This window comes from Solanum pennellii, chromosome 9 (assembly GCF_001406875.1).
Source record: "Solanum pennellii chromosome 9, SPENNV200".
Classification (NCBI taxonomy): Eukaryota; Viridiplantae; Streptophyta; class Magnoliopsida; order Solanales; family Solanaceae; genus Solanum; species Solanum pennellii.
In genome coordinates, this window is record NC_028645.1 from 4,428,294 (window position 1) to 4,451,659 (window position 23,366).

The following is a 23,366-nucleotide window of genomic DNA, read 5'->3' on the forward strand; positions in this document are numbered from 1 at the left end:
TGAACGAGAGCACTCTGCCAGGAACCAGGTCCCTGCATTTGTGAGGATCATCAAAACACCTAGAATATAACAGCTAGTAATAGCCAGAAGCAGAGTGCGGAGTCAGGATTAAGAGTTTGAGAGTTTTAAATTTCAAATTTTAAAAGTTTGACCACAACTCTATTGTGGAAAGCATTTGTATGACCTGACCTTATTCCGTCAATCAATCAATTTTGTTGGGAGATTTACGAGTTAACATATATATATATATAAGTTTATTTAATTTTCTACTATAAAGTTGACTTGAGATAGAATGTTTGATTTTGCGATTTATTATTTGGTTGGTGAGATAAAAGGATAATACGGAAGTATCTATATAAAGAGTGTTTTACTGAAGAAAATGAGAAACAGTTCAGCCCAGAATGAAGAATGAGGCCAACTGAGAGAATACAAAAATGGATTTCATGGAGGATGGTTGCCATCTCTGATTGGCCAATGATTTCTCCGTCCGATGAAAACTAACAACCCTCCTTATCAAAAATTCCAAAAAAAGAAAAAAAAAATTAATACTTCCTTCGTTCCATTTTTACTAGGTTTTGCAAAATGTCCACAAATTGCTGTAGAAAAGATGGAAAGAGGCAGTGATGACATTGCTGTGTGATGATTCTGGGCTGAAATTTGGGGCATGGAGAAAACCCGACTCGTATCTTGGCGGGGCAAAACCCGAATCATGCAAAACCGGTTCATTTTTTTTTGCAGCCATGGCGTTGTCGTCTTCTTCTCCTCTTTGCCCCCATTTTACACAGATCTGAGCCTCATTTTCAAGTTCGGTTGGAAACCCAGTTCATTTTAGCTCAAAAGACTGAGGCAATCGGAGAAAATGGGGATTTTTTTTTTCATCTCCGGTATGTCAATGATTTCTTCTTTGCTCTAGTTGACATTCCCTTAATCTTTTGATTTAATTTCCTAGATTTTTAATGTTGGGTATAAAATTACATGTTTTGGGGATATGAGTTCTTTAGAAACTGATACTATACAGAAATATTAACTTATGTCTCGCAAAAAATTGTTTGTTATGAGTGCATAAACTAAAAACCAACACAAAATAGGGCAAATGTGTGAATGGTCCAGTAATGGAAGCTCACCCAGTATGAAGAATGAGGCCAACAGGGAGAAAAAAGGGAAGTTCTTTGGAGGGTGGTTGCCCTCTCTGATTGGCCTGTGATTTCTCTTTTAACCAAACTAACAACCATCTATAAAAGTGGAAAAAAGAAACGATGTTTGTTGTCATTCTCATTTGCCTTCAATGGGGGCAATGTGATGCTAATTGACAGTTGTACTATTCAATTTTCTATTATTCTGAGCTACATTTAGTTGCATGATCATAAGTTCTTTAAGGATAGCAGGACAAAAGTGCAAATGACCCTCTGAGCTAAGGTCGGCTTATGCTTTAAAGCCACTAGAAAGCAGTCCAATCCAAACAGGCTCTTATTGGATTTTTCTTGTTAAGGTTGTTCAAATGTGCTCTTCTGGAAAAGTTCCCATTTTTAGGCAGTGATGATATTTGCTAATCTGGGCTGATGTTTATTATTTGGGGTATGGGGACAATCTGACCCGTATCTTGGCATGGCAAATCCAGATGGTTTGTGATTGAGTCTTCTCTTTCACATGCAACTGGTTCTTTTGCAGCCATGGCGGTTGTTGCCTTCTCTTTGCCCCAATTTTTTGCAGATCTGAGCCTCAATTTCCAACTAGTCCAACTGGATGTCCCAGGGCTCAAACAGTTCTGAACCTAAATGATGAAAAAACCCCATGTATGCACACACACACAAAAAAAAAACACGTCATGAGAAAATGTCAAAATGGTCCCTTATCAGTGCAATGATGATCTTTCAATCTATCCTCTTTAGCTAGTAATTGAGCATTGAGAGTACCTGGCCAGTATCTTGGCGGGGCAATGACCCGGATGCCTGTGATTTTGTTGCATGCAACTTGGGAATATTTGCAGCCATCGCATGACTGGACTCCGACTTTCTTTACCTGAGCATAAGATGGATCTGAGCCTCAATTGTCACTTGTGGGTGTATTTGGAATGAAGGAAAATGTTTTAGTGTTCACTACAATAAAAGAGACATTTTGTGTCAATAGAATTCCTCTTGCTGACAATATTTATCGCTGCAAAAACATTTAGCTGCAAATTAAGTTAATGCCATTGCATCTAAAGTCGCTAGTGTCTTAAGTGACGTTTATATAGAGTGATGTTTATAAATACTCATATATGTTATTGCCGCCAAATATATTCTAGTAGCGATTATATCATTGCTGCTAAATAATTGCCACAAAATTCTTTGTTTGTTGTAGTAGAATCAGCCCTAAAGTGGCTATCTTGTGTATAACACCATACTTGAATGTGATCCCATTGTGGTCTGGAAAGTGGCTACCTTGTGTCATCTCTACAAATAATAAGACCTTCGACATGAGGCCCATAATGAGGCTGTGATGATTTTCATTCTTTACTCATCAGATGGTTGAGCTTCAGTATATCTTGGCTTGGCATCTTTTTGGGGGGTCTTGTGAGATATTTGAGCTATTTGGGTTTCTGCCTCTTACAAAGACTCCTTAAGCTTGCAGCCATGGTGGGGTTTAGCTTATGTTTGAGAAAAGGCGAATCTGAGCCTCCCGAATCTCTGTTTGTGTGAAACAATGAGGCTCTTTATGCTACCCAACTTATGCTGCATAACTTAATCCCTATGGAACTTAGGCTGCGCGAGACGAAAGGTTCTACAAACTTATGCAGAAACAAGAGCTCCTGATTTTGGGGAAATCCGTGCTAAAACTTGTTAATTTAATGCATTGAGAAAATCTGACCTGTATCTTGGCAGGGCAACCCGGTATGACATCATCTGTAAACTGGCGTTTGCAGCCATGGCATTGTTCCTTTCACTTTGCATGTTCATATACAACAACATATGAGCACTAAAGTTGATGGTAAATTATTTCTCAGATGGTCACTTAACTTAATGCGGGTACTCAGGAACCTAAATACCCTATAGGGTTCAGTCCGAGCAACATAGAATACATTCAATGAGGCAATGAAGATGTTCAATCTTTAAGAATCAGATAGTTGAACTTTGTTGTAACTTGGTGTGGCAGCTCTAAGGGTCTTTGAGGTAAGAGAACTGTATTGGTTTTCATCTCACTAGGCTATTAATGCTTTGCTTGCAGCCATGGCATAGTATAGCTTTTTCCTGAGAAAAAGCAAATCTGAGCCTCCCAAGTATCTGTTGTGTTTGAGAATGAGGCTTTTTATTGAACTCGGGAATGGTAGAGATTTTCTAAGGGCGGTTAACTCTTTCTCCTAAGTTCAATTTTGCCAATGAATTTTCCTGTGCTTTTGTATAAAGTTTAACAGCTCTCTCAATTAGCAGAGCGCTCTTCATGATGATGATGATGATGATATGATTGCCATGATTATGGTAATAATAAAGGAAAATACAGTTTTGCCCCTTTAACTTGTGCAAAACCCTGAACTAAACTTTTTGAATAAGGCTTTGATGATATTCGCCAAGAAGCTCGAAAATGAGATTTTAAAACTGATTCATATCTTGTCTAGACAAAGGTATTTGTGAGGATGCTTTTTGCAGCCATGGTGGATTGGCTCTTTTTTCTGATTGATTTTCACTCAAATCTGAGCCTCTTTCTGTTTAAAGTATAGTTCTACAATATTTAGTCTTTCTTTTTCATTCATGGTACGATCAGTTCATACAAGGAAGAGTCCCCTTTGAGAAAGAAACTTTTAATGTGTCCATCTATACAATTTCTCCAAATTGTTAGGTACGTACTGATATGAGACAAGGCCAAAGGGAATGGAAGTGAATATTGAGGATCCTTATATTGTTGCTGCATTTTACTTTTTTGGTCAAGATTTGTTGCTGCATTTTTCCACATTCAAACTTGGATGTCTTGTTTTAATCTTGAACGCTCCAAAATTCAGAGGCAGTGAAGATTATTCATAATGAAAATGAAAAGTGAAAAAAATTAGAGTTGATTCGTGACCTGGCTTGGCGAGTTCAATCGGAAGGTCTTATAAGGCAACTGTTGCTTGCAGCCAGGGCACTGTTCCAACTCTGCTCTTCCTTTTCTTTGATTAAATAGGCGAAAATCTGAGCCTCATTCTTTGCTTTGTGCATTTACTTTTTTTTTTTTTTACCAGCCTTTCTGGAAAGAGATTTAGATTACCATCGCTCAGTTTCAAAAGAAAAGAGAAGAGATTTAGATTACCATCACTGTGGAACTACTGAAATCAACAGCTCCATCTGCCAATGCCAAAAGCCAAAAGTAAAAAAAAAGGATTCTGCATTCAGTACATGCATTTTTCATCTTGATTTGGTTGATGGAAATTGGATCCTCCGCATACATGAAAAAGTAATCATTTTTACCTACAATTTGCTTTTCTGTTGGTGGAATATTGTCAAACTTGACATGAACAATATTGAAGTACTGTATGATTATTACGTACTGTAGGTGAATTGCTATCTAAAAAGCATGTCTAAGTAAATTCGTGCAACTATCAATAGTGTCAATCACTACTATTGAATGCCAACTATTAATTATAGATGGAATGAGAGTTTATATGCATCCACAAATCAAGAACTATTGCTTTGTTCTTATATGTTAGTATATGCTATGAAATGCACCATTTATAGTATATCTGTTGACAAATTATGTGCTTTTTTTGGGGTCATCTTTTGTTGTTGTAATTGCAGCATCCACTGAATCAGTGACGTAGCTGGGATAAGCTAAGCACATACTCACATGTCCGCTACCTAAACTTGGAACTGTTGGGATATTATTGATCAAAAGCACCATATTGGCCAAGTTAATGGTGTATTCTCATTCCTGATTAGAGGTACCAGATGGGCAAATTAATTGGTAAGTGACCACTTTTAACACTTGTTATTATATATATTAGTCAATGTCTTAAAAGGTATTAATGTCCCTGAAACACTTTCAATGCCTTTTGAGAAAGTTTGATAATCAGTAGCTATTTAATTTGAGAAAGAATATTTTAATATAATTAATTTAAAGACAATTTAAGATTTTTATTTTTTTTAACTTTATTATTTTTATTATTATTAACACATAAAGAAACCTACAATCAATTGGAAAACAAAAAATTTGACACGTTAGATATATCTTTTTAATTTATTTAATTATAATTATCATATATTGTTATTTGTCTTAAATCTTTGTTATTCTTTCAATAATAATTTGTTCTTAAAAATATTACATATGTTATTAAAATTTGGTTCAACAATTAGATACAACGTTCTCATATTTTTTAAATATTAACTGTGCATTGGAATTCAACCCTACCAAATCCTAATTGAAGAATGAATAGGTCAAAGCAATAAAGATAGAGAGAAGAGGAAGCTCCAAATGACCCAAAAGAATAGGTTTGTACCCCTCATATTCAAATGTATTGTTTTATAATGTATCGTATTACATATTTATATTATTTTGATGATTATAACTGTTGGATAGAACAATAATTCGAAGAATAAATCTATTAGAAAAATGAATTAAACCTAAGCTACTATGATTTTCTTTTTTTGAATTTGCAAGGGAAAGCTGTCAAAGACAGGAAAGCTGATGGATGTTGATAATCATCAGGTTAGTTATCTTCAACGTGGGCCTTGCCATTGTTTAAGAATAGAACAAATTCACTTCCAAGAAAGAAATAATTGTAAACATCCTCAAGAGGTTATCTGTGCGGTCTCTTCTTCGATTTAAATCTTGGAAGGAGTTAATTTCTCAGCCTTACTTTACGATGAAGCATCAAAGTCATGCAATGAATGACTTAAATTCCAAAAAGTTTCTTGTTAGCCAATGGCATGTTGGTAAGGATGTTATGTTTGATTTCTTTTCTTCTGATCTATCTTCGGCTCAACCGGCCATTGAGGATATAGAAAAACTTAATTGTCCTCCATATTGCAAACCATAACCAGTTGAGTCATATCCCAGACAGTAAGGATTTTATAGTCATGACTGTCTGGGATATGGCTCAACTAGTGATGACTATTAAATCCTTAAAGTTTAACTATTCTGGAATGGAAATTCTGGCATTAAAAAGTGGTTCTTGGAGAGAAAACAATAGATGTCGAGCTGACTTTTAACCTTTGTGGGATCGTCATGTTGATTCTTTTGCATTTCTACATGGACCATTTCATTGTTTAATTGGTTGCATACGAGATTGTTTTGTGGTTTCATTTAGTATTTCAGATGAGGTGTACGGAGAGATACAGTTGCTAGAGCCAATGATGGAAAATGTCAAAAGGTTTCACCAACCATGGAGTTTCAATATTAGGAGGAATGCTTTGCTTTTATTACATTCATGCTCCTTATAACTCAAGGGAGACTACTTTTAAGTTATGGGTAATGAAGGATTACAGTGTCAAGGAGTCTTGGATGCCATTATATATTATACAAGATAACGTTTTGCATTTACTCAGACCGATATATATGTTTGCAGATGGTGAAGTGCTACTCAACTACAGATGTATAGACCAAGTAGGGTTTAACTTCCCATTTAGGACATCCAAAGGACCACTAAAATTATGGCACAAATACAATATCCTAAAGCAAGGAATTATTTATACAGAAAGCTTGATCTCTTGCTTATGTATGATAGACATTTTTTAATTTTATTGGTTTTCGAGTATCATGTAACAAACTCTTAATTTTGATAAGTTTATCTATTGCACACTAATTTTTGTAATGTAAAATTGTCAGCTCTCTTCTTCTCTTTTAGACAATATTATTAGACTAGAACCTTTTATTCTATTCAATCCTCCATATTTTGCATACTTAAAAGGTGTAGCCAAGTATTTGGCGATCTCAAATGTGTTGATATCAATGAAGACTTTTTTTTAAAAAAAAAAAAGATTACGTAAACACTTACTCGAGATCTCACTTCGTGACAATTAGAATGCAAATTCTTATTGTCTTTACAAAAAGAGTTTATTAAATGAATAAATTATAGTTCATAAATAACCTATTAGAATATCTTAAGATATCACCACTTATAAATCACTTCTTTTTATAAAAATATTTGGGATTGTTATAAATTCTTACAAAGATTTAGCGATTTAATGAATCAATAATAGTAAATAGACATATGTCCTGCGTTGCGTGTATTTATGCTACGTAAAATATATATGTCTGATTATTTAACTTTATGAAAATAAATATATGTGAAAAGGTGTTTAGATCCTTTACAACCATAAGACCACTAGACTTTTCATTTGGAAGGTGACTCCTGTGATTTCCACGTCAACGACTGATGACTTGCTATTACCGGTTACCATCTCCCCTGTTTTATTATACAAACAATCTTATATAATATAGTTAATACAATACTCGCATTTCTTCATTTTTTCTCTCTCTCTTTGCTTCTCCATAGGTTTAAGGTACGTCTTTTTTCTCATTTTTTATATTCATATTATTTTAAGACAGTTCTGTTTTGCTTTTCATGGTTTTTTTTCTTGATTTTTTAAAGTGAGTAGTTCTAATTTGAGCTCAATTTTATGCTTAAGTCATTGAGTATGGACTATTTATAGGATTTAGAGTTGGTTAATTTATGCAAGTTTTTGCTGGCTATTTCACTAAGTGACTGGTCCTGTTATATTGTGATAAAGATTCAATTTTGTTAATGCAGGATCTGCTGTTCGGTTTCTTGATTTTATGGGGTTGTTAAATCTCTGAGAGATTTTACTTGTGGGGTTGTCTCTTAATGATAAAGATTCAATTTTTAATGCAGTATTATCATCTTTAATTTATGTAGTTGTTAAAGTTTCTGTCTTTTTTGCTATTTTTTGAGAGATTTTACTAGTGGGCAGTCTGTATAGTGATAAAGATTCAATTTTTAATGCAGAATCTGCTGTTTCTTTTCTTGGTTGTATGGGGTTGTTAAAATTTCTGCCTTTGTTGCTATTTTTTTTGACAATAAGAATCTTCTGTTTGCTTTCTTGATTTTATGGGATTGTTGAATTTTCTGTCTTTTTTGCTTTTTTTTTTCTTCTTTTTTGAGAGATATTACTTGTGGTACTTTGTTAAATAGTGATGATGATTCAATTTTGTATATGCTGAATTTGCTGTTTGTTTTCTTGATTCTATGGAGGTTGTTGAAGTTTCTTTCTTTTTGCTATTTTCAGAGAGAATATTGTTTGTGCTTGTTCCACTTTTGAGCTTGGATTATATATGGTTGTCACAGATTCATTATTAACTTTGAGGTTTGGTTAAAATGGATCCGAGGTTTAATGGACATCGGAGTTCTTTGAATAATTTTCGATTTGGGAACCAACCATTACCTTTTTCTTCAGAGCAGAGGATGATTAATGGACCAAGATTTGGACTCATTTATTCAGATCAGAATCTTCTCAATGGTCCTAGACTAGAAAATAACTTTGTCCAACACGATTTTGGTGCTGTTGGATTTATAAGTGGTGATCATTTACCTACTAGTGTAGAATCAAGAACTGACCTTGGTGTTGAGAACGACTTCAATGAAGATATTGATTTCTCGGATGCAGTGTTGAGCTATATAAATCGGATGCTAATGGAAGAAGACATGGAGGACAAGACAGATATGCTTCAGGAGTCCTTGGAACTTCAAGCTAAAGAGAAGTCACTTTATGAGGCCCTCGGTAAGAAGTATCCACCATCACCGGAGCAAAACATGTTTACTGCTCGGAACAGTGAGAGTCCCGATGACTACGTTGCAGGAAGTATATACAATTCCACAAGTAATACTGGTGACAGTAGTGGTTACCTAGTCGATCCAAGGGGGGTTAACATTTCTACCAACTGCAATTCTTCTTACTTCGAAGGCCTTTCATTTCATAATACTTCTTCAGTATGCTCATCAAATAGTGGGAGTAATGTTGTCGATGGATTCTTAGACTCTCCTGTTAGTTCCTTTCATATTCCTGATATATACGATGAGAGTCAATCTATTTTGAACTTTCAGAAAGGAGTTGAAGAAGCAAGTAAGTTCCTCCCGACTAGTAATAAGTTGTTGAACAGTATAGATATAAATCTCTTGCCATCTCGGGAGCCCCAAAGGCAAACTGCTTATGCAGCTTCTCAGGTGGAGGAAAAGGATGAGGGAGAGACTTCACCAACTGAGGCGAGAGGGAAGAAAAATCCTCTGAGTGGTGATAATAATATCGAAGAAGAAAGAAGTAGCAAACAGGCTGCAGTTTTTACTGAATCAACTCTACGATCGGAGGAGTTTGATATCGTCTTGCTGAATAGCATGGGGAAGGGAGGAGAAGCATTAGAAGCTTATCAACAAAACCTGAGGAATGCTAAAAGCAAAACTACAGTGCAGATATCAAAAGGATCAAAAGGAGGAAAGGGCCGGGGGAAGAAACAGGGTGGAAAGAAGGAAGTCATAGATTTGAGAACTCTCATGATAAATTGTGCGCAAGCTGTTGCTGCTGACGATTCCAGGATTGCGAATGAACTTTTGAAACAAATCAGACAACATTCATCCCCATTTGGAGATGGAAACCAGAGATTAGCTCATTGCTTTGCAGATGGTCTCGAGGCGCGTTTGGCTGGTACTGGTAGCCAGATATATAAAGCTCTTGTCAATAAACGAACATCTGCAGCTGATCTTTTGAAGGCCTACCATTTGTATCTCGCATCTAGCCCATTCAGAAAGATCTCAAGTTTTGCTTCAAACAAGACAATCATGCTAAAGGCAGAGAATGCAACAAGGGTTCATGTTATTGACTTTGGCATCCTGTATGGCTTCCAATGGCCTACATTCATCCAACGTATTGCAGAAAGAGAAGGGGGGCCACCGAGGCTTCGTATTACTGGCATAGAGTTTCCCCAACCAGGCTTCAGGCCAGCGGAACGGATTGAAGAAACAGGTCGCCGTTTAGCTGATTATGCTCGATCCTTTAATGTTCCATTTGAATACCATGCAATTGCAAAGAAATGGGAGAGCATTACAGTTGAGGATCTAAAACTCGACAAAGATGAATTTCTTGCTGTCAACTGCTTGTATCGTTTTAAGAACCTGCATGATGAGACTATTGCAGTTGAAAGTTCAAGAACTATCGTCCTCAACCTCGTAAGGAAGATCAATCCAGATATCTTCGTGCATGGTATTGTCAATGGGGCTTATAGTGCCCCATTTTTCGTCACACGGTTTCGTGAGGCCTTATTCCACTTTTCTGCACTTTTTGATATTCTTGAAACTATTGTTCCCCGTGAGATTCCAGAAAGACGATTAATTGAGAGAGAGATATTTGGGAGGGAAGCCCTGAATGTCATAGCTTGTGAGGGGTGGGAAAGAGTTGAACGTCCAGAGACATACAAGCAGTGGCAAGCTCGTATTATGGGGGCAAGGTTTACACAGATACCTTTTGACCGGGAGGAATTCGTGAATAAGGCAATAGAGAAAGTGAGGTTAGGATATCATAGAGACTTTGTAATAGATGAAGATAGCCAGTGGTTGTTGCTGGGGTGGAAAGGAAGAACAATTTACGCCTTATCTTGTTGGAAACCTGTGTAAGAAACTTGAAACACATTCTTACTTTTGAATCCCAAGTCCATCCACATATATGAAGATCAAATGCAGCAATTCAGTTTGTAAGTCTCTTGCCTTTTGATGTATTTGTATAATTTTTTTTTTCTCATACTCTAAAATTTAAACACTATTTGCCAATGTCACAGGTAACTGGCTTCTCAGTGTCTTGATACAGTAACAACAAGATCATTTGGTTGCTGAACTCTTCGAGTTTCCTAATATGGACGGGGCTATAATACTGCAGAGTACACTTCAATAACCATCTGATAATCAAACAAGACGAGGCTTCGGTGCATGTTCTTGGTGCTGATCATCAGCATGCACAACGTAGGAGTTGAATTGATTGAATCGATATTCCAGAGAAGAATGACCGAGGCCATAAGAGCTATAGCTGACAAGACATGGCTGCACATTGTGCATCAGATATGTATTCTGGAATTTTGTGAACTTGCAGTATATGTTAGTTTGTTCAATATACTTGGAGTTCTTATTGAAGTTAAGTTATATACAAATAATTTTTTTTAGTATGTGTAATTTAACTGCAAGTAATAGTACATTGATTTAAACTAAACATTTTTTTCAAATGAGAGAAAATCCTTCACAAGATTTGCCATGTGACTTCTTAACAAATTGCATTTAAAATATTTGTGGGGACTTTTTTTGGTCCAATTGATAACAGAACTTTGAAAATTGTGATGTCTTTTAGCTGTGGGACAGAAAGCACTTATTCTTAGGATTCTTTTGAGTATTTTTCAGCTCATTATTCATATTGTATACTCTTTCTAAGACTTTGATCGTGTCAGAAATTTTAATAGCTCAGTTAATTGACAAGTTGTATTTAAAGGGTTCGGTTCCTTACCTTGTGATTTATTTCTTCTCTATTAATGTATGTATAGTAAGTAGTAAATACTGAAAGAATGGTGGAGCGGTGGAGGTTGTGTTGAGATGTATTAACACGAGATACGTGACAGAAGTAGAACCAGAATTTGAAGTTATGAGTTTTATACTTGTTATCAAATCGATAACTAGTTTAATTTATGATTGGCAATTAATTATAAATACATAAATCTAAACAAAATAATAGATTCATCCAAACTCATACCATATAATGTAGTGTTGCCCCATTTTGTACTAATATACAAGTAAAATCAAATCTATAGATTCGTCTATAAATTAATTTAAAATTACTACAAAAACTCATATAAACTTTAAATTTTGAATCTATTTTCGATTATTATATCTCAAAGTAAGACTTAAAAATAAAAAATTGATTTAAAAAGAGAGAGAATCAAGTTTTAAAATGTCTCATACTAAGGGACCACAATGTTGGTGTTCTTCTAGAGAATTTGATGGGACTTATTATTTAATTTAAAATTATAGTCAAAACCAGCAAAACTAGAAAAGAATCTTAGTATATAATGTCTTTTTTAATGGATATAATATATGTTGATATAAGCAAAAATAACGGCTGAAACGCCATTGATAAAGACATAGTGCTTCCCAATAATTTTTCTCATATAAAAAATAAATGTTTTATTCGACCAATGAGATATTAAAAAAAACTTGATCTGACTGAGTATAATATTTTATTTATTAGAATATTTGATATTCATAACTATAGTAAAAGAGTCTTAATAGTTTATTTTAATTGAGGAATCCACCATTTTATTTATTTATATACGTGGGCTATTCAAAAACACGTCTAATCTTCTACTTTGTTTATACGACTATTCAAAGCCCTACCATTAATGAAATTTAAAAATAATTAAAAAAAACAATCATGGTTGTTGTTGCATACAAGATACTAGTTTTTTTTTCATCCGTTGTTCCCAGCCTATATTAGAATCCGAACTAAATTCAGTCGCGCACTGCAAGACTCATTTAGGAATAGCGCTCTCAATAATATTTTTCTCTATATGCAGCACTCAAATTCGAGAGTGAAATAATTTCGCCACTATGCCACAACCCATGTTGGTCTGATGATACTTGGTTAAATTCATTGGAAGTCAGAAGAAATGCAAGGTTAGTAGTATCTTGGGTTGTTGGTAAAAGATCTTAGGCTAACTAAAACAAAAGTTTTAAATGTTTGTAAAGCTCATAATAAAGACTTTATTAGGTGACTTTTATTTTACAAACATTAAAAAAATAATTGTAGAAGTATATCAAAACAATTGTCTTAAGCTATCTACATATTTTATTAAAGTTCATATATTTTTTTAAAAAATCAGAGACTTTGGATTAGTTTGATACTAAGAAAAATGTTTTTATGAAAATAAGTAATAGAAAATATTATCAAAGAAACATTTATACGTAATATGGGAATATCTAAAGGAGTTAAACCACATGGATCAGTTGTACCAAACTCAAACTAATGACCTCCTAATCACATGTTTACTAGTTACGTCAACATGTTTACTAGTTACGTCAAGGCTCACAAGAACCTTCTTTTTTTGTTTGCAATACCCACGTTGAAGTCCGACTAAACCCGAATTCGTTCCGAGAGGTCCGTACCGAAGGGGCTTAAACCCGAGACCTGTTGATTGAGGATGAAGGAGTACTTATCACTCCACCACAACCTTTATTGGTGGCTCGCGAGAACCATTTGCATATGAACTATAAAACCATGGCCTTGATCCACCAGATAAGTTTGATTGCCATCAATGATGCATAAAATGAAAATCATAAAGTTGAAACATTATTTGGTGAAGCATGCAAATGCAAGCAAGTAATAATAAGATAGTACTTTGCCTCTTGCACAAGTTCAACAGTGCTTATTGAGTTATTTGCCTTCCAAACATCAGATAAATCAAGAGAGGCACATAACATAACCCTCTACTGTATCATTGAACTATTGGCAAGTCATATCTGAGTATGCCATGGTATCGATGAGGTTAGCTGCTACGCAGAGGGGCACGGGGAGGGATCTGCAATAGTACAACCAAACTCAGATGCCTGTCTACCTTAAGTTTATAGCCTCCCCTTTGAACAGATGTTGGTCGAATAGACTGATGAAAATTTTGGACATAGTCCTAGGGAGACGTATATCAGAAACGAGTAGAGATTTGTGCAAATAGAGCCTTGAAATCCTTAGTTGGAGTGCCAGTTCCCTCAGGTTTTGAGGCCAGATCAAATGCCTTGAATTTTGCTTCCTCATACTGCAGTGCCTGTCAGCACCGAAATACCTCAACGAGTTTAGTCACAGAAGATGAGCAAACAGGCAGCAAAGCTCTAGAGAATGAGGTTTGATGAAAGCATGAAGCGTTGAAACAGACCAAAGTAAAAGCAAAGGACCTATATAGAATCAAAAAAGATCTGAGGCCGCTAATATACCTGAATGCAGACTTCTGCAACATCAGCCCTAGCAACAGTTTTAGTTTCTGTCTCGAGAAGTTCATCGTCCTTTCCAACAAGTAGTTCCCTTATACCACCTTCTTTATCTTGTAGCCCTCCAGCCCTGAAAAAAAAAATAGTGATCAAACAGCAAATCTTAAATAAAATTTGGGATGATTGTCAAATAACAGAAATAATTGACAAGCGAGTGGAATAATAATAAAATGAGGGCATAAACCTTGGATGAATTTAGTGTTGTCAAAGAGCAACTACATTTTTCTGTATTCACCAGTTGAAAACATAATTGAGTATAAAAGTACACTTTGTCTAACAGTTTGAGCTTTTAAACGAGTTGGACTCACACTTCAACATGGTAAGAGAGTAGGCAAAGATTCAAAGTTCAAGTCTCACCTTTATCCATTTTCAAAGAAAATCTCCATGTGCTTGTATAATGAAAAAGAACTGGGCTAGCATACGACACCCAATTTCGGACCTCCGCAACATAGTTTAATCACTGAGCTTCTCAACTCCCAAAACGACTTAAAATAATTTGTTCTATAAAATTCAAATATTAAATTTGTTTCATATAATTCTGCATATAGTTATTATATTTTTGCGAATATTTGAAATCGTCTTGAAAGGATGATAATTTTAGTAACTACTTTATTAATTCAGCCTAGCATAATTTTGAGTTAGTGACATCATTTAGTTTATATCCGAACTAATTATTTTATTTCGTTGAGTTTACGAAGCTCATTAAATTAATTTATACTAATTCGTTTTTTTAATCAAAATACTTTCAACTCTTCAAGAGGCAAATTTCAGATCATCTGTTAATCTACAGTGATCTGGTTCGGAATGGGGTCTTAGCCTCACTCCACGATGATGACAGAGGTTTCGATCCCGTTGGAGGAGAGATCTTTAAACCTTGTGCTTACCACGATGTTATAGATCATAGCCTCTCAGGATGTCTCGATTTTCGCTACGACGTAGAAGCCCTCGTCAACATAGGAAAAATTCGAGTCGAGTTTGTTCCCCGTGGCTGAGATGACGTTGAGAAGAGGAATGACTGAGATGTAGTCATTATTTATCTTTTAAGCTTTGTTGTTATCTTTACTTCTATGTAACCATCCAAAATGAATGAATGAAAATCAATATTTATTTTCTACTCGAACTACGTTGGGCCTGAATTCTCCTTGTGAGATACGTAAGCAGCTTGTCAAGGCCCGACCGCTATCTTTAAAAAATTTTATTCTCCCCCCTTCATGTTACAAGAAGATACAAAGACCGGAAACAGAAGTCAAAGAGCAGCTGCAAGAAGACCTTAGCTCAACGTGATTTAACCTTTCTGAGATAGTGTCGAACTAAAACAAGCAAACTCCTGCTTATTAAAAAAATTTGTTTCCATCCTTACTCGTGGGTTGAAGATATCCTCAAACAAAGCAACTTGTGTGTTAATCTGCTCTCTGTGTGATATTATGCATTTTGTATTTTGAATCTAAACTGACAAATCTGTCTTTGAGTTGTTTTCCCCCTCAGATACTTTGAAACTGATCTGTCTTGATTAAGCTGGCAGATCATCCTTATTTTACCAGATCCAAAGGTCCCGCAGATTCCTTTCCTAGACAAGATTAAGACAAAGGAAAAACAGTAATGGGAGACATCAATGAAGAAGTAAGTCTCACTGACATTATGGTGGCTCAACCCACCATAGCAAATCAGAACGAATTGATTCTGCAATTAATGCAACAAATTGCGGAAATGAGGGTGGAGATGCAAAGGAGACATGATCTGCCTCCACCGGGTTTTAATGTTAGTGCTGCTGATGGAAGACCTCCTATCTACTTCCCTTCTTCGAACATGGATCCAGCTCAGAATGTGCCACCTGCTCAGAATCCCCCCGTTATAGACCTGACTGCTCAAAACCCCCAGTACGCTTCGGCTTCTTACCAAACGCCTCCTCCTCAAAATAATCATTCTCAAATACCACCTCATCCCCAAAATACTCAAACCGCTCCACCTCCACAAAATCATAGCCAAAATACTTTCAATCTTCAAGCTTCCCACCACCACTTAAATCAAAACACTAATCCTCAGACTTATTTACAAAACTACCAAACCACACAGAATGTCCAAAGTCCTTCCGTAGCTCCAAACCTACCTAAAAGAACAACTTTCCAGATTCTCATCCCCGCTGAGCACGACGTGCATGGTTCTGAGCTGGACCACTACGAAGAACAGGAAAGAGGCGAGCGAGACTGGAAGAGATAGGAGAGAGGCGAAAGAGAGGGGGAAAAGAGTGGGAGAAAGGTGAATTGTATATGTATATTAATTAGATAATTGTATATTATACATATATAAGTGTATATATGGCAAGAGAGATTGGGAAAGGGAAGAGAGAGGCGAGCAAGACTGGGAGAGAGAGGAGAGAGGCGAGCGAGATCGAGAGAGGCGAGCGAGAGAGTGGGGAAGAGGTGAATTATATATGTATATGTTGTATAAAACTGTACATTATACATATACATTTGTATAAATAGCAAGCGAAATTGGGAGAGAGGCGAGAGAGATTGAGAGAGGGAGGAGAGAGGCGAGAGGGAGAGGCGAGCGAGAGTGGGAGAGAGGTGAATTGTATATGTATATAGGCTAAAAAATTGTATATTATACATATTTATTTATAAATCCTAGCGAATTATACATATACAAACATGACTAATTATACAAACTCGAAGTCAGCCCACACAATTAATGTATAATGTTAGTCGCAAGTGGTAATTATAGCAAACTATAGCTATGATGAGTAATTAAATAGTATAAGTTTGCTTATCCACGTAATTTTCTCATATTTTTATCAGCAAACCAAGAAATATTAGTGGGTTCCTTCAGTAGGTTTGATACTCTGCTCTTCCTAGTAAATGCTCAGGAATTTGGTTCTGTATGCATAACGCAGTCAGTTTTTTTTTCACTTTATCTTGAAGCATATTGAACTTTATTTGCACACAAGTGTATTTTGAGGGACATATTTAGCCCTTAGAAAAGAGAAACTGCCATTTGCCCCGAAGCCTGTCCATTTTGGCCTAACAACTCTCACAGATTTATTCCTTCGGTTATGCTGTTCAATTAAGCCACCATGAGCCCAAAAGCACGCATACCATGTTAACTTGTGCTTGCACATCTCTCTCCTACCCCCTTCGAAAACCTGTCAACCTAGAAGCCTAGCAATCCTTCTCTCTGACCTGCCCTCCATTTATCCAACTTCCGTTATGGGAGTCATATAGCCCTCCTTTAGGACACAACATCCTTGCTGAGGTATGCACCACATCGGATTGCAAACTTTGGCTCTGAGACCATATGTATAACAGTCCAAGCCCATCACACGTATTGTCTGCTTTGACCCAACAGATCTCAAAAGTTTGTCCCTTGGGCTACACCAGCAACGAGCCCAAAAGCGTCGACCGTGTGAACTTGTGCTCTTATAGCACTTTACTCTTCTCTGCCTTTCTGATGTGGGATTTGCCTATGGTATCATATGCACACCTTTTTCAGAAGCTTGGCAGCTTAATGCTTGTCAGTCATTCTCTTTGACCTGTCCTCATCAGCACACACCCTCCCCCGTCACGGCCATCATAAACCCGTCCTCTTTCCTTATCACAGTACCATATATTCCTAACCCAGCATTATTTTGGCTCAACAGAATTATTCTCAACTACTAATTCAGTCCCCAAATATGCTTCATACTTCTATCAAATATGCAAATCCTTTTACCAATTAAAAAATCACATTTCCAAGCCTTAGAGAATATACTCAACAAACTGTTTGATAGAAAAAACTTCTAAAAGAATTGCTATACTGTAGGATAGTGCAACTCACACATCTTTTGTTTATTTCACACCTAACATGACATAAATATCTATTAAGAGAACCTCTTAGTATTATAAATGAAAATTCAATGCGATTATTCAGCCACAAGGAATATTGATAAAGATATGAGCATTGAACAAACCTTATAATTGTATATGGAATTCCAGAGTCAGCCAAGTATTGTTCAGCCTTTCTTTTCCAAATCTGTAAAAGCATCATCCAAGCTTAAAAACTTGTCACTTGTTAGAGATGTAACACTATCAATGCCCTTGAAGTTACATTCTTTTAAAAATAGGTATTGCTCAACAAAATAGTTATCTATCTCCTAAGATGCAAGCATAGAAACAACTTACATATTCAAAAAATGCACCATCAGGAATGCACTCATTTTAAAAAATATACTCCCTCCTTTTCAATTTGTTTGTCTTACTTTCCTTTCCTTTTGAGTCCGTTTCAAAAAGAATGTCTCTTTTCCTGACAAATCACTAATTTCAACTTTTCAGAGTACAAGACTAAAAGAAATTTTTGTACATTCTACACATCTTTATTTTAAGACCACAAGATTTGAAAATCTTCTTTACCATCGTAAACTTTGTACCAAACCAAAAACAGACAAACAAATTGAAATGGGGGAGTATATTACATCTAATATGACTTCATATAGTTTCTGATACTCGACAATGAGAAATAAAAACTTGTAGAAAGATGGAACAGGTAACAGTATGCATGCAGCCACAATATTTTTGCAGCTGTGGAAATGTTTGGGCAATGTGGCCATCGAAATGGCAGTAGAAATAAAGGAAAGAGAGTACTTTTGAGGCAAAAAGAATCAAGTTACAAACCAATATATTCCCGTTCCCCAAACTGTTCAAGGGGTGGTTAGGATTTGTCCCTCCCATTGACCCAACTAGCACAATCTGCTTCACACCAGCAGCTTTAGCTGTAAAATGCATATTGTATATCTTAGATAAGCAGATAAAAGTGCATTCTAAGTACCAGAACTGCCCAAGATTATTCCATACCAGCATCTATTTGGTTCTTTTGGCCGATCCAATCTACCTAAAATACAAAGTCAGTAAATTTTGTGTCAGACAACAACTAAGAACCTGAGGACGGATATGAGTAACCAAAACATGATGTACCTGTTCAGGATTTGCCCCATCCTCAAAATAGAATTCAGGTCTTCCACCTTTTGTTGGATCAAACCCGGGTTTCATTTTTGGAACAGCACTTGTAAGAATAACAAGAGCATCAATACCTTGTATAGCAGGAACAAGACTCTCGGTATTCCTGATATCACCAATATAAACATCATCTGCACCACCAATTTTTTGTTTGCTTTCCTCTGTTCTAACCAAACCTCTGGCTGTATAATTCTCTGACCTCTCCTTCAACTTCTTATAGACAATTGATCCTACAATTTGAACGTGTCAATAAAAGATCAGCAGAATTGTTGATAGTTTTAGGAACAAGAATATCTCAACTTACATCATACTATAAAGATCATAGCCAGTTGACATGATCGAATCTAGCATTAGTCATTTACCAAGAAGTTCAAGAGTAGAAAAGACAATTCCAAGAGAAGTTGTAGCTATGGAATACCCAGGTTGAATATTCTTCAACTAGAACCATCTAAGTCATTGTGCGAAAGTTCTTAATATCATTTTAAGTTCAGTCAGGTGTTGCCAATTGAAATATGATGATAAATAACCAATAGTCCAACTAAATTTGGTTTAAGAGCGTACAAAATATGAGTATATGACCAACTTTCACCGTCGGAATCGACCAAATTGATGGATGATCCTAAGTCCTAAGAGATAAATGATATTACCAACAGAAGAAAAGTACATTCTTGAAAGCTACCCAGAGCCTCCTTTGATAGATTTGAAAAGCAATGCTATTATGACAACAGTTTACATATTGTTGTAACAAAACTTTAAAGCTAAAAATGGGTCTCATCGCTTGAGCTCCTATCTCTTATGAAAGGGGTAAAAGAAAGATAAAAACTTTATGTTCTAGAACAATATGTAACACTCAAAGGTGGTCTCTAAGTGGTCAATGAAGTGGATTGAGAACTATGAGGTCTAAAAGTTCAAATCTACTCGCCAAAACATTATGTGATCTCTTCCCATTTGTTCAACCCTTAGTGGACAGACTACCGAGCACCAGTACTGGCGGAAGCTAAAAGGTAACAATGTAATTAGACAAGGTGCGATCAAGCTAGCCCGAGCACCACAATAAAAATGTATCAGTTGATCTCCTCTCCACAATTTTTCCCCAAATAATCCAATGATGTAATCATCATATGCCTTAGCTAGGTCTCATTATTATCACACTCATAAATTCTAATACCTCAATCCCACATTACTCATTAACACTACTTCCCCAAAATCCAAAATCATAAACAGAATCCCCAAAAATTAGCACCCTAAAAACTACATACACAATTTTTGGAAAAAAAAATATAATCTTTTTTCATAATTCACACCCCATAGCCACAAAATATTAGTAGTTACAGAAATCTCCACATTAAAAAGGGCAGCCTGGTGCATAAATCATTCTGCATTAGCCTGAACACCCCAAGATATCCCAGGACAGTCTACCCTCATACAAGAATTAGTGGCTTGAATCCATAACCTATAGATACAACACAACTTTACCATTGTTCTAAACCCCTTGTTACTTCCAAAAGGAGAAAAACACTGAACCAAACACAATTTCATTAAAGATTATCAAAACCAAGAAACCCCAAAAGCATAAAAAAAAAAGAAACTTCACCAGTTCTTCCACCAGCACCAGTAACAAGAACAGTGCTTGTGTTCAAATCAGCCATTGCCAACACTGAAAATCTGCAAAATTTCTTGTTTTTCTTTGGAAATGAAACAAATGATGAGGTATTTTTTACAAGTGAAGAAGACAATTCTGGAAGTCTCTGATTTACCAAACTTAATTTATGGCTTTGATAAGGAGATACACGTGTCAAGGCAGCCATTTTTATAGCCAAGAAACTTTTTTTTTAGTAGTCCATTCAAGAATCAAATGTATTGTGTGAAACTTACTTAGACTCAAAAGAGATTTTTGTACATTTTCTTATCCATTTATTAGATTTTCATGTCACCTTATCAACTTCTCATGGGGTTTTATGGACTACTTGTTGGGCCTATGAAAGTAAACCTCATTTGGTTGAAGTCACACCCTATCATTGGGCCTAAAGACACACTTCTACGTTGCTCGTTTGACAAACAACACTTCTCCTCACGCTCATCGAAACAAAAAATTACACGTCTTTTACTATATTTACTATAAAGAGTTAAATCTCCAATGGTTATACACCTTTTATCATATTCACTATAAGGAGTCAATCTTCATTAAAAGTAAGTATAATTATTGGTTAGAATTTGTTTAGTTATGATTTATAGCTATGATATTGGAGTTGTATCTATTCGTTCAATCAAGGTATATTTATCTGTTCAATTTTGTTGGATACGTTATATTTGGTTTTCCCACCGTAGTTGCATTAATATATACAATTTCATAGGATATATTGTAGGCCAACTTTCACATATAGCAAACAAAAAAATTATATTTGTATGCTATAACAAAGTTTGTATATTTGTGCTCCATAGCAAACATATAAATGTATAATTTGCTGGCCTATTTCGCTGCAATATTTGTATAAACTTTGCATTGTATACAATTGAATCGAAGTAAAATGTTTGTATAGTGTATAATTATTCGTGTATAGGAAGAAAATATATGTTTTTGCATGTGTTTATACAATTTTCTCTCGCTTTACACAAAACAGAAACACAACTTAATTGTATAAGTATATGTTCTTTTTGTTGTGCTTTTCACTTGTATATGTATATATGTGTAATATGTATACAATAATAAAATTTTGTATTAGTTGAATTTGTATATGTATGAGAAAATTCATGATTTTTTTTCTTTTTTTATATACGGCTATATGCCTGAAGCAGGCGCCATTTAATTGTATACTCTATTTCTGAATCGTGGCAGTTTTGTAACAGTAGCCGAAGAAGCAGTCATTTTGCTCGGAGAAGCTGTTGTAGCAAAATATATGAAACAATAGCTGCGAATTGGAAATAAAGTAAACTATACTCATAACATTTAATTTGAATTGATAGTTTGCTATTATATACAATTTTCCTAATATATATGTTTGTTCAACCTAAGTTGTATCTAACACATAATTTCTCTAGACATATTATATATGCACAGAAATGAAAAACATTATATTTGCACTATGTATGAATTATATTAGCATATACAAATACATTTAAAATCATCACCCCAAAATGTCACACATACAAATATATATGGGCATAATTTCTGAAATTTGTACAAAAAAAAATCAGAAAAAGACATAAATTGTGTGGTATTTTCAAAAATTGTAGGAGAGTACATAAATTGAATTTATGTTTTTTGGGCATTTATTATCTATCCTTTTTAGAGAGAAAGAAAAACACATGAATCTAACATAAAATTGGATGAATTATTTGATTTTTAATTTGTCTTTTTAGCAATTAAATGTATATCTAGCGGGCAGCAACCGAAGTCGTGTGGGTCATAATTTAAGGATAGTTATATTCCGTGAAAATACAAAAGTACTTTCATCCACAAATTTTTATTGAATAAGTAATGACGGCATATAATAATTAAATACTTGAAAATTAAAAATTAAAAAATTAAAAATCTAACATCAATCCATTTATGGAATAATTTAAATATCATCAAAAGCCAAAATTCTATTAAAACTTCCAATCCCATTAAAATAGTAAATTTATTCGATAATCTATCCTCCATACAAAAATTAACGGGAAAATTATATATAAGAGCAAACTAATAAGCTAAAATAAATGGAGTAGCTAGGATTTGATTTAATTGTGCTCCATAGCAAACGTTTGCAAAAAATTGTCAGGCGCCTCTCTCCCAAATATCTCGCTCGCCACTCTCCTTCAATCTCTCGCTCGCTTCCTCACTTTTTATACAAATACAAGTGTATAAAAATTGTTTCTAATTGTATAAAGCAAAGAAAATTGTATAAATACATATATTTTTGTTCCCCTCTCTCCCCTCTCTCCCCTCTTCCAGATCTCGCTCGCCACTCTCCCAAATCTCGCTCGTCAGCCTCGCCTTTCTCACTTATACAAACAGAAGCGAAATGTATAAACTGTATTTCTGTTTGTATAAAGCGTGAGAAAATTGTATATACACATGCAAGTACATATATTTTCGTCCTATACATTTATAATTATACAATAAAAATACTCCCCCGCCCAGTTTCTTTTGCCTTTCTCTCTTTCTCGTGTTATACAATTTTCAAATTGTATCTAATTTCTCTCTTTCTCGTTTTATACAATTCGATTCAATTGTATATTCCTTGTCAAGTCTCTTTTGTCTTTCTCTCTTTCTCATTTTATACAAATTCAAATTGTATATAATCGTTCTATACACTTATAATAATACAATTCGTTTTATACACTTCGTTTTTATACAGTTCTCTGCCCAAATGTCTTTATCTTTCTTGTTTTATACAATTTGCTTCAACTGTATATGTAAAGCGAATTATACA

The 23,366-nt window shown here is 35.1% G+C and overlaps 2 protein-coding genes and 1 long non-coding RNA gene across 17 annotated transcripts; 2 read left to right on the plus strand and 1 right to left on the minus strand.

Moving 5' to 3' along the window:
• Positions 1-328: 328 nt before the first annotated feature.
• Positions 329-6,774, plus strand: LOC107031594. 15 transcript variants are annotated; one of them, XR_003580370.1, is made up of 5 exons: positions 329-884; positions 1,386-3,149; positions 4,193-4,404; positions 4,746-4,911; positions 5,381-6,764. It is a non-coding gene; the product is annotated as an uncharacterized LOC107031594 (long non-coding RNA). The 15 variants fall into 15 exon arrangements; XR_003580375.1 differs by having other exon boundaries at positions 331-884; positions 1,619-3,149; XR_003580376.1 differs by having other exon boundaries at positions 336-884; positions 2,504-3,149.
• Positions 6,775-7,326: 552 nt separating this feature from the next.
• LOC107029395 (scarecrow-like protein 9) lies at positions 7,327-11,169 on the plus strand. The gene is made up of 3 exons (XM_015230797.2): positions 7,327-7,448; positions 8,193-10,644; positions 10,729-11,169. The coding sequence occupies exon 2, from the start codon at positions 8,282-8,284 to the stop codon at positions 10,565-10,567; it is 2,286 nt and encodes a 761-aa protein (XP_015086283.1). The 5' UTR covers positions 7,327-7,448; positions 8,193-8,281; the 3' UTR covers positions 10,568-10,644; positions 10,729-11,169.
• A 2,081-nt stretch (positions 11,170-13,250) lies between these two features.
• Positions 13,251-20,871, minus strand: LOC107031290 (uncharacterized protein At5g02240-like). Its single transcript, XM_015232604.2, has 7 exons — positions 20,549-20,871; positions 18,913-19,184; positions 18,793-18,829; positions 18,613-18,710; positions 17,913-17,974; positions 13,913-14,036; positions 13,251-13,746 (listed from the first exon to the last, which is right to left on the minus strand). The coding sequence occupies exons 1-7, from the start codon at positions 20,760-20,762 to the stop codon at positions 13,627-13,629; spliced, it is 927 nt and encodes a 308-aa protein (XP_015088090.1). The 5' UTR covers positions 20,763-20,871; the 3' UTR covers positions 13,251-13,626.
• Between the last annotated feature and the right edge of the window lie 2,495 nt (positions 20,872-23,366).

Excerpts from the sequence above, each read along its gene's own strand:
- LOC107029395 (XM_015230797.2), top strand. The coding sequence starts at position 8,282 with ATGGATCCGAGGTTTAATGGACATCGGAGTTCTTTGAATAATTTTCGA.
- LOC107031290 (XM_015232604.2), bottom strand. The coding sequence starts at position 20,762 with ATGGCTGCCTTGACACGTGTATCTCCTTATCAAAGCCATAAATTAAGT. Across the intron at positions 18,711-18,792 it reads AAAGAACCAAATAGATGCTG|CTAAAGCTGCTGGTGTGAAG; the intron begins GTATGGAATAAT and ends TGCATTTTACAG. Across the intron at positions 17,975-18,612 it reads TGGGGAACGGGAATATATTG|ATTTGGAAAAGAAAGGCTGA; the intron begins GTTTGTAACTTG and ends ATGCTTTTACAG.